We start from the raw sequence: 25,469 nt of genomic DNA, 5'->3' as shown, positions 1-25,469 counted from the left end.
CATTAAAAGCACTGATCAATGCTAAAGCAGAAACTGTTATACTTTGGTTTGCCACATCATGTGTGCAAAAAAACAAAAGTCTGAAGAAGTCAACCATGCTGGGTAGGGTTGTTGGAAGAAGAGGTAGAGGCAAACCTTGTATGTGCCTGATGGATGGTGCAAAGGCTGCAACCAAACAATCTCTGCCAAGCTTTGGAAAACAGTGCAGGATTGAGGCGGTTGAAGAAATATGATCATGAACGTCAACAGAAGTCAGCCACGACTTGACGGAACTGGATAATTGGTGATAATTTTTACTTCATGTAGGTGTGCAGACCAGCTCTTCTTCGCTGATACACCACCCATGTGTCTGTACATCCAATTTTCTCCAAATTTCTCTAAGGCGAGTATTAAACAATGCGAGCGACCATAAGGAATGGGGTTATGGGTCAAATAAAGATCACAATTTGGTCGTAAGGGTGTCGGATGCAATACTGCACGTCACACTTGAAGCCATACCCGGAGGGAAAAAAATCCCAAATGAGGCCCCAAGACATAAGTTATAAACAATCCACATTCAGTCCACATAAACATCTGATGGTGAGAAAATTGGACAAGCAATAGGATACATCATTCATGTGTAAAGACTCATTTAAGCACCATTATTAGCTAAAGATTATTGCAGCATAGCGAGTGGCCTACCTAGAGGCCAACCAAGTTGCGGCAGCTCAGATCTGTTAGTCTGTGGGGGAGGCGATAAGCATAGAATGCCTCAAGAAAGTTGGGTTTCCCCCATATTTCTTTCAGTTTAGAGTTAACCAACAGTAGCGACTGTTTCAAAAAGGTAATCATACGTTGGACATAATTCACTGAATAATGTATAATTTGTGGTTATATTTTTCACTTCCAGTCGGTGTACCCCATGAAAAACCATGATAATTTTTATTCATCTTAATACAGAGTTCTTCCATGACAGAAAACTCCCTTGGCGGGGGAAGGGGGGAAATTAAGTTGCTACAAACTCTGTAGTGCGATCCCTCATCCCCATGCAGTTTGTTGAGATTTGATAAGTAACTAATGGAATGTATTGCAGTGAGACAGACAGTCAGACAGACAGATAGACAGACAGAGACGCCAAATTGCATAATAATGTAGTACGATACTAATTTATTTTCGATTAGATAATGATCATAAAAGATAATTTGTTATGTTGGAATAGCCAATATTCAAAAATATTCCAATGTTCAGAAATACTTCAGTGGAAACATGATTATGTGGTCATTACCTTGTCATGGAAGAAAGAACTGGTTGCATTGTGGTTATCAAATTTTAATGATAAGTAGGGTACTATCTCAAGTCACATTCAATTACAAGTGCACTCTAACCACCACAAAATCTGGTACATAATAGTGTAAAATTGGTCCTCTTTTGATTCTTTATCTTCTGTCTCCCCTTGTGAGGTAAAGTGTACTTCTGCTTTGCTAGTCTGGAAACATCAGCACTTGCTGTACATCAAACATAGATGTAAAGAGAGGGGGAAAAAAAATTACATGCAAATGATACAAAGTTCAGAGGTTGCATAGTTAACTCTGAGATTCTGAACACATTGTACATTTCTCAAGGGAAAAACCAATGGGCACGTACCCGCACGTGCAAGAATGGTTCGTGCAGCAAGATTTAAACGGTGTCTACGGGCAGGTGGAGGCCTCACACGAGTCAGCGGGATCCCAAGCAGACTACCACGCCCCACCTGGTCAAAAGGACTGCAAAAAGAAGTGTTTAAGCAAAACGTCCACAGGTAAATATTTTAACAAAGAAATGTTAAATTGTTTGTATGAAGTAATGTCATATTCAAATCAAATAAAAAACAGATTAGCAAGAAAATATAATTTGATGCGATTGTGTCGTTGGATATGCCTTCACCCACGTTACATGTCAAACCACTCTTCGGTTTGATCCCAATTAAAGGTCACAGGAAAAAGAAAGGATTTGATCTCAATTAAAGGTCACATGAAAAACTAGAAGGGCACTCGGTGGAGTGCATACCTCCACCATGTAATTTCTGATCCACAAGAACATATCAGGCCCAATACATTTTTGAGATATTGTGCTATATATCGTTTTTGAGCCCTATCTCTCAATGATGAAGAATCATTTTAAAACTTAAATAATGTTCTTATCCAGATCCTAATTCGGATCTTCACCAAAATCGAATCAATTCGTCCTTGCAACACACCCAACCTGTCCACCAAGTTTCGTCCGAATCCGTCCACCACTTTTTAAGATATCGTGCTTTATATCGATTTCGACCGATCTCTCAATGGTGATGAATCACTTAAAAATTATCAGATCCGGATCCGGATCCGGATCTTCACCAAAATCTAATCAGTTTGTCCTTGTCACACACCCAACCTGTCCACAAAATTGTGTAAGTGTGAGATCTGTCATATTGACCAAAATGTTACTTTTGTTGACGATAAAGCACTTTAAAAGACATGTACTCTTTAAGTGAAATGTAAAGTAATTTCTCCTTTCATCACACATTAAAATTTAATATTTAATGTTGAATTTGACTTGCACACATGTAGTTGACACATGTGTTTAATTCCTATATATTTACTTTCTAGATTAACAATTTAATAATGAGGCCCGACAAGGCCTCACAAGGCCAATAGTAGTCGATGATGTTCTTAAATATGTTAATATATCAGTTTATCCTTTAGTTACATGATTAAAAGGGAAACTACAGAGTTCAGACTGACGTTAACGATAAGACGAAGATGTGATAAAACAGCCGAATTATAAATTTTAGTATTTGCTTCATGCTTGTGTTTAACATTGTGAATGATTGGGGAAAAATTTCCCGGCATTGAAATCAAGTTTTAATGTCACCACAGTGTCAAGGCGACGTTTCTGAGAAGAACAAGTGGTCACATTCACTTATACAATGTAAAATAAATGAAATGCAGTCGCTCGGACATTTGGACCAACATTTGCACAGCACAATTAATTTTGTCTGCACGAGTAAATGCGAGGACTCGGAGTCGGAGGTTGTTGTTTTTAAAAGCTCCAATTTATGCAAAAGAATAATTTCCATTATATTGTCGTGTCCAGAGGGTTTTGCCCCTACCTGGATGGATAGCCAAACGATTTCCCTTGGAGGCTTACAGCCGAGATTCTCGAATATTCTCAGGATGGAAGCACACGATTCTCAGGACAGAAGCACATGGGACGGAGGCCAAGGGTTTATTACTCAAACCCACAACAAATAGACAACACAAGCAATTTAAATAAATAAGGGGGTTTATGGAATATGGAAAATAAATCAAATATTTACAATGGGAATAATTCAAAGGGAAAAAAATCAAAACGGAAGGTGAAGTAAAACAAAATCGAATTTTGAGGCGCCTCCACACACACTTTGATACAGACAAGGGGACAGAATAATAAAAGAGAAATCCCTCCTTTATCCCAGCACTGAGCTGTGTGCCCAGAGGTGAGCTTGGGAAGCTTGAAGGTCACTAAACCGCTTCGTCACTGTGTGGGAAAATGCGCCCAAAATGGCACCTAGCTGCTCTCTGGGCAGGAAAACGTACAGGAGGCAATTTGGATGGTGATAGTCAACACCAGGTCTCAGAAACCACCATGTAACTTATTTTCTCGATCACACTTGCCAACACCGCTGCTCTCTGCAGAATGGCGCCTTCTCTTTCCCCGATGGCACAACGCGAGGCTTCGAGGCTGGTCCCACACGATCCAGCCAACAGTTAATGGCCAGCGTCTTGCTCCACCACACGAGCCAATTAGTCTCAGCACGAACACGAAAATCGTGCAGCCTTCTTCACCGTGTCCTGGGAAAGCCAGTCGTAATGCCCTTCTCTTCCACCCACCGAGTCTGCCTATCTCGTTTCTGTCCCGCCCCAAACCTTCGTCTCGACTGCCTTTTTGTCGCCCAATGCGAGACACTGACTGCAGTCCTCACTCCCTCCTCTTGTATAATGTCACGCCCATCCATCATCCACTCCAGGGGCGGGGTTTGCTAGTTGTCCCCCTGGAGGAATTGTTTCTTGCCTGCTTGGATGTGCAGCTTGGTTGCTGTTGTTTTAAGGATGTGATCCCTTTTTATCGCCAGTCTTAAAATGCAAAAACATAGGAAAAGGTCACAGGGGGTAATGACATACTGGAAGAAATTATCCTTAAACCCTACCTAATTTAACACAGCACCACCCCCCCCCCCCCCATGTGGTGACATGTAAGACTTAAGCTCACTGGAATGCCATCTCTACTTAGTTTACAGCAAGATGTCTCCAACACGCCCACGGACCAAGCTACTCCACACACTCCTATTTTTCCTGTGAAATTCCTCCATCTACCGCAATCATTGTTGTTACCCTTACTATATATTATATAACTAAATATTATTAAGCAATAAAAGAGTAATCAAACATTTAACATAAGGTGGTGTAAAAGACCGTGGGTTTAAATGATGGTAAATGATCTGTGATTGTCAATGATTTATATGGGGCCATTCAAACATTACTTAACACTATTTCCAGTGGAAAGAGTGTTTTCAAGATGAGACCTTATTATGTGCCCTCTTCGTGCAAGGCTGGGAGCAGACACTATGGAAACTGATCTTTCTAAAATTCAAAGAAGCTATGTTTGGCAGAAATTAGCAACTGATCATCCCAAGCTTCATTTTCATTATTTCATGAGTTCATAGAAATGGTTTTGATACAGATAATATGGAAATAAAATTTAAACACATTGATGAAAACTTAAAAAGTAGCATAATTGTCTAACTTGCAAGCAATATTTTAAAGAAAGTCTAGAAGATATTTTTAAGAAAGTACAAAGCTTTCGTCCGCAGCCTGATGGAGAACTGCTCTCCCCTCTGGGCTGGTGCTCCCGCCTCTCATCTTTCTCGTCTTAACGCTGTGGAAACCAAGGCATTTAGGATCATTGGTAACTTCCGCGATGAGGCTGAGTCTTCAGGTCTCTCACTCTTACCACAGGCAGGTCGGTGGTCTTTCTGTCTTCCACTGTCTCCTCTCTGGTCTCGCCCCACCCCCTGCTCTGTCTGAGATATGCCCCCCATCATATTTCTGCAAGGCACTCAAGGTCCACCAGCAACCCCCTTCTGGTAAAACTACCAAAATCAAGAATCACTGCTCACCTTCACTCTTCATTACTCGTTTTTCCCACCTTTGGAACAAACTCCCACACTCTCTTCAATTCCTCTCTTCCTTCCAGGTCTTCAAAAGAGCTGTTCACCACCATCTCTTAATACCCCCCATCCAAATCCAAGATCTTTTCTACCCTCGCTAATCCACCCCAAACCCACCTCCTTCAAAACTCCCTGCTTTCTTTCCTGAAAGTCCCTGTAGTATAAGGACCTGAAAGCCCCTGTAGTGCCCATCTTGCTAACCCTGTGTACCCCGCCCCATCCCTCGCCCTTCCACAAATCTCCTCGTGTCTCTGTTCCACACTGTTTTTTCCTTCCCTCTCCTGCCCCTCTTGTCTCCTGCTCCCCTTGTTGTGCATTTCTGTGTATTCGCTCTCACACGTGCCTCGACAGTGTATACAAAAAAAAGAAGACTTGAAATCACTGTTTTTAATTGATTTATGTCTACAATTTGAGGTATGTTTGTGCGATGCTGTTTTGGACTTTCATAAAGGCCCGGTCACACCTTGACGTTTTAGCCAACGTATGCCGATTTTTGAATTTTTTTTTCTAAAACGCTGGCACACGTTGAATAAGTTATGGGTAAGTTTTGATAACATTGAGAGCACGCTGAAAAACACTGCCATACGTCGTTGTACGCTGGCTTTAAACGTTGTACTTTTTGGTTGTCCTCAAATTTTTTCATGCTTGAAATTTCACGACGTATGCCGGCGTATGACTCACACGTTCCGCTACGCTGGCCACAAGTTGTATGCACGGTCTGCGATCGTTGACAGACGTCAACACATGCTACTTGTAAGTTAATCATAAGTTAAGACAAGCCGAGGTAATGTTTAGCGTACCCGAAACTTATTTCTAACCTATGATTAACGTGTTGTTGGCACGTTACGCGATCGTTGCCACACATCGACAGACGTTACTTTTAAGTTACTCATAGGCTGAAAGACGTCGGTATAATGGATCGTCCTTGCGTCAGCGTCCACGGCCACGGCCAGGACACTTATTTGCAGCATTCTTCAAACTTTTCTTCGGCATGACAAGGATGTTCACACTTCGATGTCTAGCTTGGCTATGATTCCAATTGTCCATCGGCAGCGTCTATTTAAAATAGTCGAGTTTGAGCGTTTTAACACGTTCAGAAGAAACGCTTCAAATTTCAAAACCCCAGCGTCAAAAAAACAAAGGCGCATGACAGCAATTTAAATCGTTCATTGTAAACAATGAAAATAGCTGAGTGGTATTGTTTAAAAGTCGTTGAGTGTAAAAAAAATCCAATTGTTGAGCGCAAGCGTCTACTTTCAATAGTGGAGATGCAGCCATTTAAATCGTTGAGTGGCAGCCTATGAATAGCAAACCCCACGTCACCGGCAAAGATAAACTGCCGCACGATATGGATAAGTTAGGCTATCGTTGGGCATAGTTTGGGAACGCCGGCTTCACGATGATTATTCGTTGGTATATCGTATCTATAAGTAATCAAAGCGCTCTCTGCACATGATTAGTTCATTGTGCATTTGTCCAACCCGTTATGAATAGACCTAATTCGTAAAAACAAGCTATAGCTCATTGTTGAAAAAGCCCCATAAAAAAATTAGCCGCGAAGAACTTCTAACAATGGTGAAAAGACGTCTCCTACCCGTGGACACGCGGACGCAAGGAGGATCCATCATAACCCACACCCTCCCCCTCACACTCACCTACTACTGCCAACATGAACAAACTACTACTAATACTAATACTGATACTGCTGACATGGACATCGACTCAAAAGGACTGGAAAACACTGTTGGGTTCCCCTTTTATGAGCAGCATTTTTATATACCAATTCCCAAAACCGCTGGGAACACGTCTTTATATGGCAGTTGTAAACGAGAAACACGTTCATTTATTTTTTTTGTCGACCGGAAGACGTCATTGGAATACGTCTACATACGTCGATGTGTGTTGGGACTACGTAAAGAATTGGTTCAAAGCACGTCAGACATAAGTTAGAAATAAGTTTCGCATAAAAAAGACATTACCGCGACGTGTTTCGACTTATGAGTAGCTTATAAGTAGCGTTTCTGGACGTGTGTAAGCGTCCACATATCGTGTGTAAAACTTATCCCCATCGCATGCGGAACGTGTGTCATACGCCGAGTACGTCCAAAAATTTTGAACATGTTTAAAATTTCTTGACGTACTTTACTTACTACGCCGTATGATAGCGTACTTTAGTGTTCTACTCACGTATACCAAACTTACTCATACCGTATTTGACGTGCCCCAACGTTTTAGACACATTTTTCTTAGGTCGGCATATGCTGGCAAGATCGCCAAGGTGTGACCGCGATGTTGTCACTTCCATTTCTACGGCAGTTATGATTCGAATCATTGTGCGTCAGCCTTTTAATAGGCTACGTCATGACATCGTCGGCGATACGTGCAACGCGCTATGCCTAAGTTAGACTATCGTTGGGCATCGGTTGTGTAGGCCGACAACAGGTTCAGCATTCGTTGGTATAAGTTATCTATAACACAACGAAACGTTCTGTGTCCGTTACCAATGCGTTATACATAAGACCAAGTCGCTATGAATACGTCCGAATCTTTAAAAAAAAAACATCAAAAGTTCAACGTAAGCCAGCATTTTACATACATTTTAATACGTTGCCATCGCTGGCTAAAACGTCAAGGTGTGACCGGGCCTTAACTTTGACAGTTGACCATAAATGAAAATTTTTACGACCATATTTTCTGGACAATATTTGTATGCTATCAGAAAATTTGCAGTCTGAAAATAATGAGCAAACTACAGCAAGAGGGCTATAATATGGAATATAATCTTGATGCAAGTAACAAATTGCACTGTTGTTCGGTTTTGAGATTTACCGGTAATTGTCTTCATTTTTATAATATATAAACACAAATAAACTCTTTTTTTTTGCCACTTTCCAATAGATGTTCAGCACACCACATAGACTCTGACTCAGAATGCCAAGTATTTGGACTTGTAATGCCAAGTACTCAGACTCAGACCACAGGACTCGGACTTTGACTCGGACAGCTTGGAGTCGACTCCAATAATGATAAGCACGTGGGATGAGTGTCTAATCTGGGTTTGATTCCAGCACCACTATAAATAAGCACATCGGGTAACTGTCGAGTCTGGGTTTGATTAAAGTTCGTAGTCATTCCTGCACAGTTTGCACTTCATGTGTGCCCAATGACATCATTATTTACCACTTTATAATGTGCATCTTCGGTAGCCATGGTGATGCACCGTAGTCACAGTCAGTTGAAAGCATAAATAAATAAAAACATGTGGATGACAAACAAAAATAAATAAATAAATAAATATTTGTCATCGGTCGCATAATCGGCTGATTTTTTTTTTTTATAATTGATAATCGGTTAGTCAATTTTTTTTAATTGGCCCAGCAATAATATATATTATACAAGGTCTAAGGCTCGTAATGGAGCTGCCACTCACACACACGGAGAGGACATACTGATAAGACAAACATTTAACATAGCCAATGAGCTTGGGGAAATGCCATCACTTCTTGGGATACTTTGGGTACCAGCGACATCACAACAATGGCACCACATTTCTCACTGCACTCAGTGGGGCTTTTCCTCAGGAGGAATTTCCTCCTCCCCATGGATGCCAACCGATGGGGATTATCCATGTTCTGTCCATTTAAATGCGAAGCGTCAAGCAAGGAAGCAGCACGTACCATTTTATAAAAGTCTTTGGAATGACTGGACCAAGTTTTGAGCCACTGACCTTCCAGATGCTACAACCATGACACCACTGAGTCTGGTTAAATTATTTAATAATTCAACAGAAAATACAATTGGCTCTAATAGATGGAAAAGGTATATTCACAAAAACCGAATCATCTCTATATTAAATTAGAGGCAGTTTTCTGTCTGTCTGTCAGGCTAAGTCATTACATCTGTGACGTCATTACGGCATACGACGGCCGACTCCAACTTCCGCCACTTTTATTTTCATGCAGTTCAGACCGAAAACATCGTCGAACCTGTCATATTCACAATCGCCATGCATACCCTACCTTTGCATTCTCTTTTCAGTGTGAAACACAAACAAAGTGATTGTTAAAATGATCGTCAAATATTGAAAGGATAAGCATTACGGGCCTTCCAACGACACAGCAAGTACAGACCAAAAATACTGTACCAACCTTGATTATTAAAGCAGTGTGTTATTTCAGAAAGCACTTCTGATAACTAATGGTATCTCACATGGAAAAACAAGGACTTTTAATATTGAAGTTCCGCATGTGCTACTGGTAACAATGAGCCTATGTTTCATAATAATAGATGGTTTTTGTCATAATAATAATAATAACACAATGTTCATAATAAATAGTACTGCAATGATGTATTAATACTGCACTAATGTTCATTATTAAAGCGGGAAAATATTTCAAAAACCACTTTTGGTAACTAATTAGTTTCGTTTTTAAAGTGGTGTATGTATTGTTTCAAAAACTACTTTTCATAACTAATTTACGTTTCTTAATTGTTGTGTGACAATTAGTATAACTGCATATTCCCTTTGTCCTGATTACAGAGTTACTGACACGACTTCAGACGACAGCTATGTAGCATAGTATTTAAAATCCATTTTCTTATTGAGTTCTTATTATCCATTTGTTAAACTCAATATACAAGCCCCAAAAATGCTAAAATGTAACAGAAAGACTTTTGTTGATTGCAATGTTGCCGAACAATGCCATTGTGATTTGTCACAACAACATCAGCACTGATGCCGTGCAAATTTGAGCACAGTGAGTCAGCAATCGGTGTGAGATGCCGATGCAGCTCAACATAGGCAAGTACATGTTGCTATATCGCCATCTCGCCAGCAATCTGTGTGAGATGCCGATGCAGCTCAACATCGGCAAGCACGTGCTGCTATATCTCCATCTCACCAGTAATCTGTGCATGATGCAGATGTAGCTCAACATCGGCAAGTGCATGCTGCTATGTCTCCATCTTGCCAACAATCTGCGTGTGATGCCGATGCAGCTCAACATAGGCAAGTACATGTTGCTATGTCGCCATCTCGCCAGCAATCTGTGTGAGATGCCGATGCAGCTCAACATCGGCAAGTACATGCTCCTAGGTCTCCATCTTGCCAGCAATGTGTGTGATGCCGATGCAGCTCAACATTGGCAAGTGCGTGCTGCTAAGTCTCCATCTTGCCAGTAAACTGTGTGCGCCGCTGATGCATATCAACACCAGCTACGTGAAAATCGGCGTCAAATATGTCACACGTGAGACAATCAGGAATCTTTTGCAGCAACAACACCGCTCTGTTCAACCCTTTCGTGTGGCACAGCGATACTATCTGGATGAAATAGCTCTTTCTGATATTTCTGAATATGAGGATACCTCTGGTCTTATGGATCAATCATGTGGTCATTGCAACACATTGATTTGGAAAGACGAGTGATCGCCTTTGCCATGACTATCAATAAAAGCCAGGACCAGAGCCTGCGGCGGTGTGGAGTCCCGCTTCCCACATGAACAGCTGTATGTTGCAGAAAGTAGAGTCGGAGACCCACTCGTTCTGCACATCTCTGCCAACCATAATTAATTCTGGATAAGGAGAGGGACTGAAAATGTTGCAGGCCGACAACGTTGTTTATGGTGTGATTGTATAAACTCATGGGCAGATGCAGAGTGAAATGTGGAGGGTTAATAGCTCCCAAGAAAATGTTTGTTTTTTTTAAATCTTAAAATAGACTATTTTGCTCAGTCAACAAAACCTTTTATAGTTCATTACAACAAACATAGGCTGTACGTAAATATTAAACATTACCAGGGCCCCCATTTCCCCTTCCCTCCCTCTCGAGCCACGACTGAAATAGAACGGTTTTTTTTACTGATTAATATCACGATTGTTTGCCATCACAAAGTATAAATAATGCCAAAGGAAACAAAGGCGATGTCCCTAGAACGCTAATTCACAACATTTGTTTTCGTGAGATGGACATAGAAATGTGTTATTTTTCCTGATTGTCACTTTCATTCACCATCATTGACACTTTAATGTTGCAATTTATCATGTATTTTCACTTCAACGTCTGATCTCTTGGTACTTAAAACATATTCATTACATTATTTTTGGCAATAAGTGTGTGGCTGACGAAAATTAACACTGGGTTGTTAGCAGTAAGCATAAACTTCTGGGAGCATGCAAAGCAGCCCTTCGTTACCCATACACCACCAAAATAAAGGGAGGGTTCAAACCCTATGGCTTGGCAGGATAGCCTATAGGTACCCATACTTGCCTCTGAACTGTGGAGCTTGGGCTAACTACAAATTGCCATCCTGGTGAATCGCAGGTCAGGCAATTCATCAATGTGCATGACATCCCTCAGATAGATGTGAAACTGGGTGCTGGGTCTGCTGGCAGAAGTTGGTGGACGATAAAGATCCCACAGCGTCCTTCATAAAGAGTAGACAAGCTATCGCCAGCACCCTGAAGAAATTACAAATTCCTACTCTAAACTACTGTGGGCACCGCATCGGCAACAAAGCCGCACCCCCAGTGATTAATCATGCAACCCAGCAGCCACGTACTCCATGCGAAATTATGACGATTCAAAATCATGCGTTGTCGGAGAGTTAATTTTCCATGTTTTACAAGTAATCTTGTTTGGAGAGATACAGGGTGAATGTTATACCAGAGTGGTTGATATATATCAACTGACCAGCTTAAGCTGCTCATAATTACATGACAGTGATGGTGGCAAGGAAAGGCATATGGGCACAAATTATATCTTGACGATAAACTTAAAATTACTTCCAAGCAATAGTCAGGTAAGAAGAAGCATGACTGCATGCAACCCAAAATAATGGCACACAACAATTGTGGTCATGAGGCAGCTGTTAGCATAATTTTCCGCAAAAGTGAGCCACTCACCTTTCTGAATATCCCTCTTCCAACTCAGCCACTTCACTGGTTGCTAGGCTTGGCACAGGATCCATCATCTCACCCCAAGTCTTGGGAGGAGATGTAGTACTGAGAGGCTCAGAGGATATTGGAGCAGATGAAGCTGATGGGACTACTTCGTCATCGTCCATGTATGGATGTTCAAGCATCCATGTAGCTAGTAATGTCACACTGTGGAGATCAGCATCACCTCTTGTACCTTGTGAAATGACAACCACATTTCATTGAAATATACGTACTAAATTCAGTTCTCAACAGCAAATCTCCCCAAAAAATTTTTATGAAACATTACGAATACGAGGCTTCTCAATGACTACAGTTCATACAATTCTTGTACAGTATATAAAAAGGACAAATGCAGCATCGTCAAAGAAACAGATAGAGGAATGAAGTAGATAGGACATGAATGAGTTGTTTTCTGCTATGTATGTGCGTATACGTCTATGTATGTGCGTATACATCGATGTATGTACGTGCACGCATGCACATGCACATGTACACACACACACACACACACACACACACACACACACACACACACACACACACACACACACACACACACACACACACACACACACACACACACACACACACACGATGGCAGAGACGCAAGGGCTCTCTCTTACCGATTACCCTACTCGAGCCCGTCAGAGTCAGAGACGATCCTGGTACCTCAATCTTACCCGAGGATGGATGGAGAAGCAGGAGGTGCTCTGGTAGATCTGTGAGTGAAGAGGAAGAAATGGAGAGGCTCACTGGGGTATGGAGTCGTGGGATGCAGTGAGGCGCTTGTGGATATAAGGTCGACGCTTTATCGAGACATCATCCCACGGCTGGTCATGCATGCAACGGACCGCCTGGAGCCATGGACATTGAGGGTAGAGAATTGGAGAGTGGGAAAAAAAGCTGGGCCGGAGAGAGAAGACTCGATAAGTCATAGAGAGGTGGGTCATCGCGGAAAGCGCCAGGCTTTGAGGCCTAAAGCCCATGATGCTGCACAACTGCTCATATCTTCAACGGACCGCCTGAGGACCTGAACGATTGCGCCATGAAAGGAAGAATGGGATAAGGCCAGACCAATATGCTCTGGCTCGGGTCCAGACAGTGGGTTGCCTGCAAGCTGCAAGCTGATAGTGGGTTGTCTGGAGGGAGAATTTCTAGCTGGTGCAGTGGGGGATGGTCAGGGTGGGGAGTCAGGGTGAGATGCTATAGTGTGTTGAGAATGAAAGAAAAAAAAAATCTTGAAAGCAGGGACACTGACCCCTTACTGGCAATACCCTGTGTCTGTGCAGCCACACCGTGTGCTGATAAAAATAAACTAGAGCAAAGTCGATGGCATGCCATTGCCAATCCCCATGCTTCCCACCTAAAGCAGAGTTGAAAGATGGCAAAATCTTCCATCAGGTATGACACTATCAAATTTTGAGTTAAAAAATAAAAACTTCTGTTTTGACCTTCGTGACCCTGGGGTATGCGGGGGTCAAATCAAAAAAAATCCTTCCAGATTTCATGAATCTCCCAACGTTAATTGTGCATACAAAGTTTCATTGAAGAATGTTATGAAATATGCCTGTAATTGCATTTTTTTGAATTTAACCTTTTGACCTCTCCCAAGGGCCCCATAGTGGGGGCAACTTAGCATAACAATTGTGCATTTTGTGAGGAAAGCACCAAATTTGGCACACTAGTAGCCTATCATATTATGAACAGATTTGGATATTGGGCCATCTCAAAATTTTTGATGGCAGTGGAAAATGGCTGCCACAGCCATCAGCGGCTGAATTTGAGATGGCCCAATATCCAAATCTGTTCATAATATGTTAGGCTACTAGTGTGCCAAATTTGGTGCTTTCCTCACAAAATGCACAATTGTTATGCTATATTTAGCTAAGTTGCCCCACTAGTGGGGCAACTTAGCATAACAATGCAGAGTTGCAGAGATCAACATAGCAACTCTCATCTGCGTTCGGTGAGGACCCAAACGGCAAGGATATGGTCAATCGCTGACCTCTTTGGTGTAAAGCCTGACTGCTCTGGGCGCTGGTGCTCAAGCAGATGGTGGTGAACCCGATCAAGAATTATCTGAGCAAAGACCTTGCCAGGCACGGAGGGCAGTGTCACCCCTCGGTAGTTGTTGCAGTCCTGGCAATCACCCAACCCTTTCCAGAGAGGGACAACAAGGCCCCTCTTCCAGTCAGTTGGGTTGATGCCTGTGTTCCAGGCAGAGCACAGAACTGAATGCAATGACACGAGTGCAGCATTTCCACCAGCCTCAAGAGGTTCAGCATGGATACCACAGATCCCAGGAGCTTTACCCCATTTCAACCGGTTCACCACAGCCTGTGTTCCCATAAACGACGGTGGATCACAGTTGATTGAAGGGTCAGCAAAACAGATAGTAACAGCCGTGACATCCAATTCAACAGCTGGTGGATCAGCCTGGTACAGCTGCTCAAAGTAACCAGCCCAGCGGGCCTTCACTTCGGAGTCCTCTGTCAAGAGCCCACCCCCCTCCGCTCAAGCTGCAGTACACCGAGGGATGGGCTAGGAGGAACTCAATGCGCGAATTCCCCTGGAAGCAGGACGAGAATCACTTGGCCACAGGTGATGCTCGACCCCCTCACAGATTCCTCGCACATAGGTCTCCTTGTCCACTCTCTGCGCAAGTACCGTTTTATGCCTCAACTCCCTGAACAGCTCCGCTCTGCCATTAAGCCTGGCCCTATGACTCTGGTCAATGGTGTCCATTGTCCCTTGAGAGACAAAATTCTTCTTTGCCCTCCAGTGAGTTCCAAGAGATCCACCAACAACATCAAGGATGGTGGTCTGGAAGGAACTCCACAACGCTTCTGGATTTCCCAAAGCAACTTGCCCCCCCCCAAATCCCCACTCACCCTGTTCGCAAAGTCCTCAGCTACCCTCTTATCCTTGCACTCGTCCACATCCAGCCTAGGCTGGGATGGAACCATTCTCATGGATTTAAGCTGCAACTTCAGAGTTGCTTCCCCAAGCCTGTGGGTGATATTGAGGAACTGAGCTCTCTGGTAGACCCTGCAGTTCTGGATCATCCTCCAGTGACCATCAATGACCACATGGTCAATCTCCTATGCCACATCACCAGTGTTGTAATACCAGGTCCAGCGATAAGCCTGTGGGTGCTGAAACCATGAACCAGCCACCTTAAGTCCATGACTTATTGCAAAGTCAGGAACTTATTGCTATTCTGGTTCACAGTTCCAGACCCATGGGGACCAACAAATGTCTCATAACCATTTCTATCAGTTCCAATTGATGCAATGACATCCCCCAAGACTCGAAGGGTATCTCGCCTGGGGCATTGATCGACCACAAACTCGAGCGTGGCATAGAATGCATCTTTCACGGTGAGATCACTCACCTCCATTGGAACATATACAATGACCAGGGAAATGACACCCAAGGAGTGACAAATCCTTAGTCTCATAACACGCTCGTTGACCGGTATTACCTCAATTATCAATGGTGTCAGCTTATTGTGCACAGCTACAGCAACTCCTTGGGCATGGTAACCATGAGTGCGACCAGACCCATAGTAGGTGTAACTACCCACCATGATCTCACCACAATCCGGTCTCTGAACCTGAGAGAGTGCTGCAATACCGATGTCCAAACGCTTGAGCTCAGAAGATAACAGAGACAGGTGATCATCCTCTCTTCGGGAAAGGACATTCAAGGCACCCACCCAAAGGGAACGCCTCAGGTTAACACAAGGAGACCGCCGTCTCGTGGACGACACCTCAGCACCACCCTGACACACAGTACCACATTCTGACGCCAGAAGGTGACCCCGCGGTTTTCCTCCTTTCAAGGAGTGGGGGTCCCAAAGGCTTTGCCCCAATCACGTTATCTGGTGAGCTGCCCTGCGGAGGGCCCCCACATACCCCCACGGAGTGGGTTTTCAGATTTTTTGTGCATTTTGTTTTTTTTTTGTTGAGTGAAGGGTTTTCTGGTCGCCGGAGTGCAAATCCTGCCACCAACCTTATAATAAAAAGTAACCCAACTGCAGGAGGACGTCCACAGACACGGTTGGGCACTTTAAATGGAATGCCGTCAGCTCACAAGGAGCTCCTCTGCCCTTTGATAATGACTGTACTCCTAAAATGGGACAAAACATCAAAGTACTCCTCAAAACTGTACTCCTCAAAGTGAGACAGAGATCTGCCTTGAGACAAGAAGCTGTGAAGGTGCTACCCAGCTGTCCCAGAACCACCAAAGGTAAAGCTCAAAATGAGAGGCTAAAATAAGTAAAGCTGGAGCTCAGAGTAAAAATAAATAATCATTTATTCCACGTATGAAAGGAAGATGAAAGGGAAGGGGAAAAGATTTTGGATTAACAAATGTCAACGGAATTGGCCGGAAGGACAGAGACGATCCCACTCTACAGATATGAAAGAGTGACATCGACAATTTACAAATATCTAAGTAAAGATAGAATAGAAGAAATGAAAACTTTGGCAGAGAGCAAGTGATAAGAAAGAAAGCGAAGGGCGATGTGTGCTCGCCAAAGTATGAAGAGACGAATGAAGGGGACCTGACTGTAGTGTTTTGGGGAGATGCTATGCAATGAAGCCGGAATTTGTACCACGGCTTAGCACCAGAGGTCTCGAGACAGAGCCCAGGTATAACATAAATAAACAAGAAAAAGAGCGATCAGAGATTGCAGACCTTCACCAGGACTTATTTTGAGTGGTGTATTTTTATATGGTTTAGGGTAAATCCAATATGGCTGCCAAACCATGTGACCTATGATATCATATGTGTGAACCTTTTGTTCCTCATGGACAGGCGGTCATTCGTGTAAAGTTTCACCTCGATTTGTTCAGCCACTTCAGGGAAGATTTTTGTTTGTTAATTTAAAAACAATATGGCTGCCGAATCACGTAACTGATGATGTCATTAATTTTTTTTTTTTCTGTGGACCAGTTTACCCCAAAGATGACCCTCAAAAATTTTCATACTGATCGGATGTGGCGTTCTACATATGCAATTTTGATATAACATGGGCACCTATGAAGTCATTAAAAAAAAAAATCACACTCATTCCCTATGTCAAGTTTCAATTTTTTCCTTGGTGTGGTTTCAGAGATACAGAGGTACGAAGTTTTTCCACTTTTCCAATATGGCTGCCACACCACGTGACGTATGATGTCATAATTATCATTAAAACATTCTACATGAGTAATCGCACCAATGGCGACATTTTTGTCTCAATCTGACAAGCGGTTGCAGAGAAAAACACGAAATTTCTGGTGGACAGACAGACAGACAAATGGATCCAAATGCAATACCCTCTCCTCTGGTGAGGGTAACTTGAAATACAGACCTACCCCTGGAGAGAGAACAACTCCAACATGCCAACCCAAACCAGAAGACACCTACACAGACAGGAGGGATAAGAGAAAGAAGAGGCGATACCAATGAGGGGGAAGACAAGGGAGAACAACTGAGCAAAGAGGAGGAAGAAGAGGTTGATGATGAGCAATGTAGACTGGAAGAGGGTAATTCCACCAAAAATGTGACTTCAGGGTTACGAAATGGAAAATCTGAATTTGAACAAGATTTTCATGTGGAGTTATTGTGTAATTTCTCAATTATCATAATTTATGTGAATCTTTGGTTGGGACGTGATGTCAAGTGACTTGGTGGCCATTTTGTGTTGATCCTGTCTATGTCCATCAGAGGCGAGTCATTTTCTCTCCAGAAAAGGTGCTGAAAAACTCGAGTTTCTCATAAATTCTGCACTGGATTGATTATGTTTGATGATTTGGACATATTATATCCTTTTGGCATAAAATTTGTTCGGGAAACTTTGGTGGATTTTTCACAATAGGAGATTAAAATAACAACTCAAGGTATTGTTCCGTCAGTTACGGAAATGAACAATTTTCACTCAGCGCATTGAAATAGGCCTTCACACACTGTCCTTTTCAGCATTCTCTGCATTTGAGGTGCAACTAGTGTGTATACATTGGAAAGAACCATCTTTGACTGAATTAATGAGAATTTTCTGCAGCCGACGGAACAAGAGCCAACGTAACTGACATAACATCATCAAATTAATGATGTTCAGTCTGTTACTTTAGTTGATGACATCTGATTCCTCTTCATTATGATTTATGAGTTGTGTGAAACCCCTTTCCAGATGTGGCGACCTGCCAGAGAAAGGATAAGAAGATACAAGGTGGAGATGTCTGATGAAAAATGCAATGAAGTTTGTCGGAAGAATGCAGAACAAGCGAAAAGTAGCCGAGCAAAATGCAATGATCAGAAAAGGAAACAGCATAGTGCTAAGGTGAAAATGAGAATGCAAAATTGAGAGCGTAGGGTGGGTATTCTGCTCGTTTGAACAGAATTTGCATGTTGCATCGCTGAATTGGTTCACCAATCAAAACCTGGAAGCATATTGTTTTTGAGGTCAAAAGCTCAAAGGGTCAAAAGCTCAAGGTCACAAAAAATCATCACTTTTCATCCTCAAGATTAAATTTGAACAGGATTTGCATATTGGGTCACAGAAGTGGTTCACCAAAAATCAGAATGATCGATTGAGATATTTTTACATGTCAACGGTTTCCATGACAATAATTTCACCCCATTATAATCAAATGGTACTTTTTGTGATTCAAGTGCCATACATAACTCAACTTTTCAACTCAATAACAATACATAACTCAATGTTGATGTCAAATTTGCTTTCACAAGCAGGATATTTTGCCCTCTTTTTCGACAAATTCAACCTCCGCAGCCCGATATTGCACCATAATTTTGCGGTTGGCGGTATAGATAGCTCAGAGCTTTGGATCTAAGTGAAACCAAGAGTGCAACACAAATAACCTCTTTAAAATCCATGAATTGATTAAAATTAATAAATCAACTTAAAGTTTCACTGGGGATGGACACTTTTGCTTGCTTTTCCCGTCACTGGGCACAGGTACTTTTGCTGCACAGGTACACTTATAATGCACTCACTCAAGAACATATGCTATGAGAGGGGGGGGGGATGATGGAAATTTGTGGGGGGAGGGAAGGGGAGATAGAGGAGGGTGGCTTTTCCTATTTTAGGCGATGGGGTGGCGTGGAATGACACGAGGTGGTCGGACTCTGAGCAAGCTAGTTCGGTGACTGACTGGGCATCCTCATTGCAGCAACTTGAAATTTGGCTTGCTACTAGTACTGCATGCCAGCTGGTAGCTCACCAACTCCAAACTTGACTCAGCACTGGCCCTGACTTATTTTCTCAACTTTCAGCACACGCTTCACTTGAGTGATGCAGCGCAGAACCTTCACTGCCACAGTGTGGCCTCTTTTAAAGGCTTTGCGTTCAACGTCATCATTGTTCGCTGGTAGCACTGCCAGCCAAAAGGTCGTTCGGGTATGGAGTCCCGGATGTGATGACACAACACACCAATGGCACCGACATCTCACATGCCATTAACCCAGTGGGCATGGCCAGTTGATTAAATAGAAAGGGTTAGAGGGAATGAAAGTACAGAAAGGAAAGGAAAAATAGAAGGCTGGCAGAAAGACAATTGTTGACCTACACACTTGATCCTGACAGCGCTAATTAGGGTAATTACAAGATGACTTATTCTAACATCGAGTATGAAATAACAAACCAATTAATTCATATTGTATCCTTTAAGCAATTTTTTCTTACATGAACATTTTCAGCTCAAAAATGAAAAAGTCAAATATTTTGCAGGACTCTCCTCCTCCTCTTCCCTTTATAAGGGGAGAGGTCCAATGGCATCAAGCTTCTGCCCTGTCTCAACCATGATACTCCTCCACTTGCCTCTGTCCTTAGCCAACACTCTCCACTCTCCAACCACCCCTACTTTACTCCTCACACAATCCTCCAATCTCAACCGGTCTACCTCTTTTCCTTCTTCGTTGATCCCTCAACCGATCCGCTCTCTTTGCCATTCTCTCTTCCCTCATCTATACCAAGTGCCCAGCCCATCTCAGCCGACATTTCACCAATCTACCTGTCAAGCTCATCTGCACACCAATCTCCTCAGTTCATCCATTCTCTTCACTCCCACAATCCTCCTGACCCATTTGTTCTCACAAACCTGCAACCATTGCTGTTGTCTCTCTGTCAATGCCACCATTTCCAGACCATAAGGGTAGGTTGGCATTACACACAACATCAGAACCTTCCCTTTCAATTTACTTGATATCTTTCTGTTTGCCATTAATCCCTCCACTCTCCTCCACATATTTGCACCCATCTGAGTCCGACTTCCCAGTCACTGTTCCCCCCAGATACTCAAAGCTATTTCCCTGTCTGATCTCCTTCCCCTCAAACCTGAATATTCATTTATTTTCTCTGCTGCCTGACCAATCACCTCAATATTCTCCATACCAATCTTCAATCCATGCATGCCAAATGCCTCCTTCCACTTCCCCAGTACTGCCTGCATCTCCCACCTACTCTCCACCACAACAGCCAGATAGTTCACATCCAACATCCTCCCCAAAATACTACTAATGTTTACCTTCCTGCTTACCAGCTCCATCACCATGATGAACATTAGTGGCTTCAAACCGAAGTTCACACTGAATTCCTCAGACATCCTCCGACCAACCAAAAACTCTTCCCTTTGTTTCCTTGTACATCCTTCCACCAACCTAACTTTTGCTTCTGGCACTCTCATCCATATTCGTGTTTCCATTACCATCTCTCTCAGGATAGTGTCGAAGGCTTTCTCCAGGTCTACAAATCCCAATGCTATTTCATCTTGCACCTCCAACTTCTTCTCCACCAGCTATCTCAGCATGAACATCCCTTACCCTTTCATCCCCTAACCCTTTCTAAACCACTGTTGCTCTTCTCGGATCTCCATCTACACACTCTTCCTTAGCCTCACGTCCAGAATCCTCTCCAGCACCTTCATGACATGACTAAGAAGCATAATGCCCCTTATTTGCCTGGATCTTGAATGTTGTAAAACTAACATCAAAAAAGAAATAATAACAGTAAATCCAGAATCAAAACATCACAAGTGAGTCTGACATACCAGTAGCTTCCAGAGCCCTTTGGATGTGTCTCAAAGGAAAGCCCATTTCCAAAAGTGGAGCAGCAACAGGTGGTGGAGGTGGAGAGAATGACTGCCGGCTGGTTGGGTCTGATGAAGCTGTGGCAGAGTTGAGGAGCTTACAAACATAACTTTTTCCACTTGATTATGTAATTCTTCATAATAAGAGGAAAAAGGCTACTTTTAAACATTGCCAGGGGTAGCAGGATGGCCTAGAGATACGCACACTCACATCAAAGCTGTCTAACCTGGGTTTGAATCCCGAACCAGGTATAAGAAGTCATGCCTGTGTTTCACAGGCAGGGTGATTCGTCAATGTGTGTACTGTCCCTTGGAGGGACGTTAAATGGAAGTGCCGTCTGCTGGCATTAGTTGGTGGATGTTAAAGTCCACATGGTGTCCTTCGTGACGAGTGGGCGAGCTATCACCAGCATGATGGCCAAATTCCAAATTCCTCACCTAACTACTACTGGGAAGGCAATGGTAAACCGCCCAGTATAACCATTTCTCAAGAAGCTGCTTGGGCGGCACTGACGCTATGTGAAGAGTATGGTACATCAGAGAGATCAGAGAAACATTACCAAATAGTTTCAAGTTTCTACAATCTCACTATATTTGTACAACTGAAATGGTGACATTTTCAAATATTTTTGGAAGAAACAGTTATTTCTGTATCAACATGGTGAAATCCTGCCAACAGGAATCCCCTTTGTTGTAGATCAAATCCTTCAGAAATGTACTGCACAACAATTTATTGATCGGAACAAATTGTTCCTTCCAAAAATTCAGGAAAAAAAATAAAAGAAAAAAGAACCGTGAATTGAAAATCAATATCTAGAAAGAAATGGAAAAGGTTTGAGGCTCAGGTCTCAAGAAAGCCAATATTTAAGTTAAGCAGGGGTTACCGTACACGTCTGCTTTTTCCTGCACAGGTCCTCCTTTTCAGTCCTAAAATCTCCATCCGGCTGGATTTTAAAAAGTATCTCAAAATGTTTGATTATTTCGCTATTCTTTTCTTTTGCATATTCAAAGGGATAAATTTTTAGATTTGGGATACTTTTTTTTAACCTTATTTATATGGTTAAATCATTTTTGTACATTTTATTTTGGTGATAAAATGTGGTTATATAATGTTTGGACCATGACAGTGTGGTACAAGTTTGTACTACTCCATCATGGCATAATGGACGTGTTTGAACATTGACACCCCACACATCCACTGGCTGTCCAACCTCACAAAGAGAGACAGTGGTGTGCTCAGTCTACGATTCAATGTCTTTTCTGAGTCCGTACCGTTCACACTTCTTAAATTTTCTTCAAGAGCTCTTTACAATGCCAAATCGAAAGTGTAAATTCACTTCAGAACTAAAAACAAAATTCCTGTGTTTTTGAAGTGGTCGAGAAGAATGGGAAGCCGAGTGCTTGGTATGTAGAGCTGGTACATACATCTCTGACAAATATAGGTGTTATATTGATTTACAATCTCATGTGGACTCTGCCAAGAACAATATTTCCAGTAATAATTCCGTATTTGACTGGAATAACAGCAGTTTGCAGTCAAAATGAATCGACGTCCGGAACACACCCAATGAAACTGCCGATACAATTGCTCAATATGTAAAGGAAACTCTTGAAAAGAGTGTCCTTTTTTCGGAGTGTCCCTCTTCCGAGTGTCCTCTGTTTTTTGACAGTTAAAATATGGTAACCCTAGTTCAGCTAAACATAAGGCCTGCTTTATGATATTGTGAAAGAAAAGCAAACAAAATAATCAGAAGCTATTTGTAGCTTTGGGTTTTAGCTGATTTTCTGATTATGTCAACTTTTGAAGTTAAGTAGCATAGGAGAGGAGATTGGTACCATACTCTGTGCAGAGCGTTTGTGCTGCTTAAGCAGTCTTCTTGGCTATTGGGCACAATCCTGGATGGGTCGCCACTCCGACACAGTATACCAGCATGCTGGCACTCATTTTGCCGACCTCGGAAGGATGACAGGCCGAGTTAACCCCACCTGGTAGTTATTCAACAGCTGAGCGGGATTTGAACTCAGGACTCTCGGATCCAAAGCCCGCCACCCTAACCATTAAGCCAACACCAGGCATCAAGTAGCATAATCTATAGCATATTTACACCATATACTACTTTTGTAATGTCAGCAGAGATGCCAACTTTTGGAAATCAGAATTAGGGAGGATTTTCAACCGACACCAAATAATGTGCGCGAAGTGCACATCTCGAGCGCGGAGCGCTCGACCCTTGCGGCAGGGTCCAGGGCCCGCCTTAGGGCCCTGGAAGCTCTGGGGTTCTAGACGCTCTCTAGTGCCCTCTGAGCCCTATTTTGGAGCATTTAACATGTTAAGAATTCCCACTTTTTGAACAAAAAAAGGGGAAAATTGTGCACTTTTTAATGTTACATGTATGTTAATATTAGTAAGTTAGGGGACAATCAAAGATTAACAAAAAGCACAAAAGAAGCAATATTTTTCTTACATTACTGGCTGGTACTACTGCTGCTTGCTTTTTCCATGGCAGCTTTGCTGAGTGACAGCTGTGTGGCTCTTTTAGCCCTTCTGATTATGTCTTTGCTGTATTCTCTCTGGTAGCAAGGGGTGTTATGAGCTAGTTTTTCAATTAAGAGAGCTTCCAGGGTTTTGACACTCAAATTGGGACGAAATTCAGTATGATTCTTCCGTACAAGACTGAGTGCCCGCTCACATGATGCGTTCGAATGAGGAATGACCAAGATTCCCTTCATCACTTTGCTCAAATTAGGATACTTCTTGGCACCAGTGCAGGGATCTGTGAGCTGTGAAATCCGATGCCACTGCTCATCCACTCTCACTGTCTCAGTAGCAATTGTAGCTATGGAGGCGTCTGCCTGGTAGTGAGCGAATTCACTCTCAAGACTGTCTATGTCACTATCACCGCCACTGAACAGACAGGGGAATTTCTTGATGAAAAACTCCACACAGTCAAACCCCACTTCTTGGTGTAGCTTAACATTCAGCACCTGAGCATGCTTGGCTAATTCATCATCTAGCGGCCAGGTTTTGAAGATATAATTGCAGGCTTTCACATAATATGAGCGAACTGCACTGAAGAAACCTTGGATGTCTGACTCACTCAGAGTGAAGGTGGATTTCTTGAGACTCCTTTGTTCCCTTATATACAGTTTGGCATCGTTCCCAATCATGAGGTCCTCATCATTCTTCTGATGATGTCTGTCAGAGAAGGGTACATTTACCAGAGCAACCGATGACACCGATGGTTTCAAAAACCGTACGAAGATATCTTTCAGAAGACCATTCAATTCTCCGTGCAGGAGATGAATACAGGGTTCGTCTCTTTGGAGCAGAAGATTCCCCTTCTCAAAAAGCTTGTTATCATATCGAAGGAAGAAACAATAGAGTTTTGTTTGTGGAGACAAGAACATCCTGTTGACACGTTTTTCTCTAGATTCCTGCACAGTGTTTGAGGAAGATGCGCTTTTAGTTGTAGAACTCGTAGTACACTTAGCCGCAGGGCGATCACACTTGCGTTTACTGCCAGCAGAAGAGGTCAGACTCGTAGTACCAGATCCAATTTTACGTTTGAGGAGAGAGCTTGAGGTAGGTGCAGCCAAGGAAGAAGACCTCTGATTCGAAGGTTTTGCTGAGCTTCTATCAAGTGATTTGGCAAAAGCAGAACTTAACTTGGGTCCTTCTTTGCCTGTAGATGGGACTATCACAGTCTTTCTCGACTCTGAAGGGATCTGCTTTGTAGATGAACGTGATGAAGGGCCGGTGATGCTACCTGCTCTCAGCATTGGTTTTGGTGCTGTCCCTGCTGTCTTCTTCGCAGCAGATGCTGCAGTGGTAGTGGTGAATGCTGCTCCACTAGTGCTTGATCCTGCAGTGCCAGTACTGGCAGTAGATACAGTGCCGTCCTTCTTGCTCGTTGTTAGAGTCTTGGCTGCAGTTGGTTGCATTTTTCTTCGTACTTCTTCTTTGAAGAAGAGGCGAAGTGGCTCCCACTGTTCAATCAGCCTGTCTAGGCACTGACCAAGGGACAGCCACCTTGTTGCGACATGCTTCAGAATCTTGTGTGTCGGGGCATCACAGAGTTCTTGCAGTGCTTTCACTCCTTTGACGCGTTTACTACTTTTGTCCAAGTAGTAGTAAATATCGATGAGAAAGTCATCTAATTCAATGGGTAAGGCCTGAGCCGCCTTCTTGGCCGTATTGTGCATCATATGGCAAGGGCATCCCATGATGTAGCAC

The 25,469-nt window shown here is 42.8% G+C and overlaps 1 protein-coding gene across 8 annotated transcripts in view; it reads right to left on the bottom strand.

The window, feature by feature from the left end:
• The window catches only part of HERC1 (HECT and RLD domain containing E3 ubiquitin protein ligase family member 1), a 964,782-nt gene that overhangs the window by 733,243 nt on the left and 206,070 nt on the right, over positions 1-25,469 (bottom strand). For 7 of the 8 annotated variants that reach the window (XM_085850311.1, XM_085850306.1, XM_085850308.1 and 4 more), the window contains exons 44-47: positions 21,197-21,313; positions 12,767-12,862; positions 12,108-12,336; positions 1,624-1,742 (exon numbers count right to left, since the gene is read on the bottom strand). In XM_085850311.1, coding sequence (XP_085706437.1) covers positions 1,624-1,742; positions 12,108-12,336; positions 12,767-12,862; positions 21,197-21,313 — 561 coding nt within the window. The remainder of the gene's footprint in view (positions 1-1,623; positions 1,743-12,107; positions 12,337-12,766; positions 12,863-21,196; positions 21,314-25,469) is intronic. The other variant, XM_085850312.1, reaches the window with a different exon arrangement.

This window comes from Eptatretus burgeri, chromosome 12 (assembly GCF_056783735.1).
Source record: "Eptatretus burgeri isolate ZD-2024b chromosome 12, Ebu_testis_v1, whole genome shotgun sequence".
Classification (NCBI taxonomy): Eukaryota; Metazoa; Chordata; class Myxini; order Myxiniformes; family Myxinidae; genus Eptatretus; species Eptatretus burgeri.
Note: the sequence above shows the minus strand (reverse complement) of the source record. Positions and strands in the feature narration are given on the sequence as shown.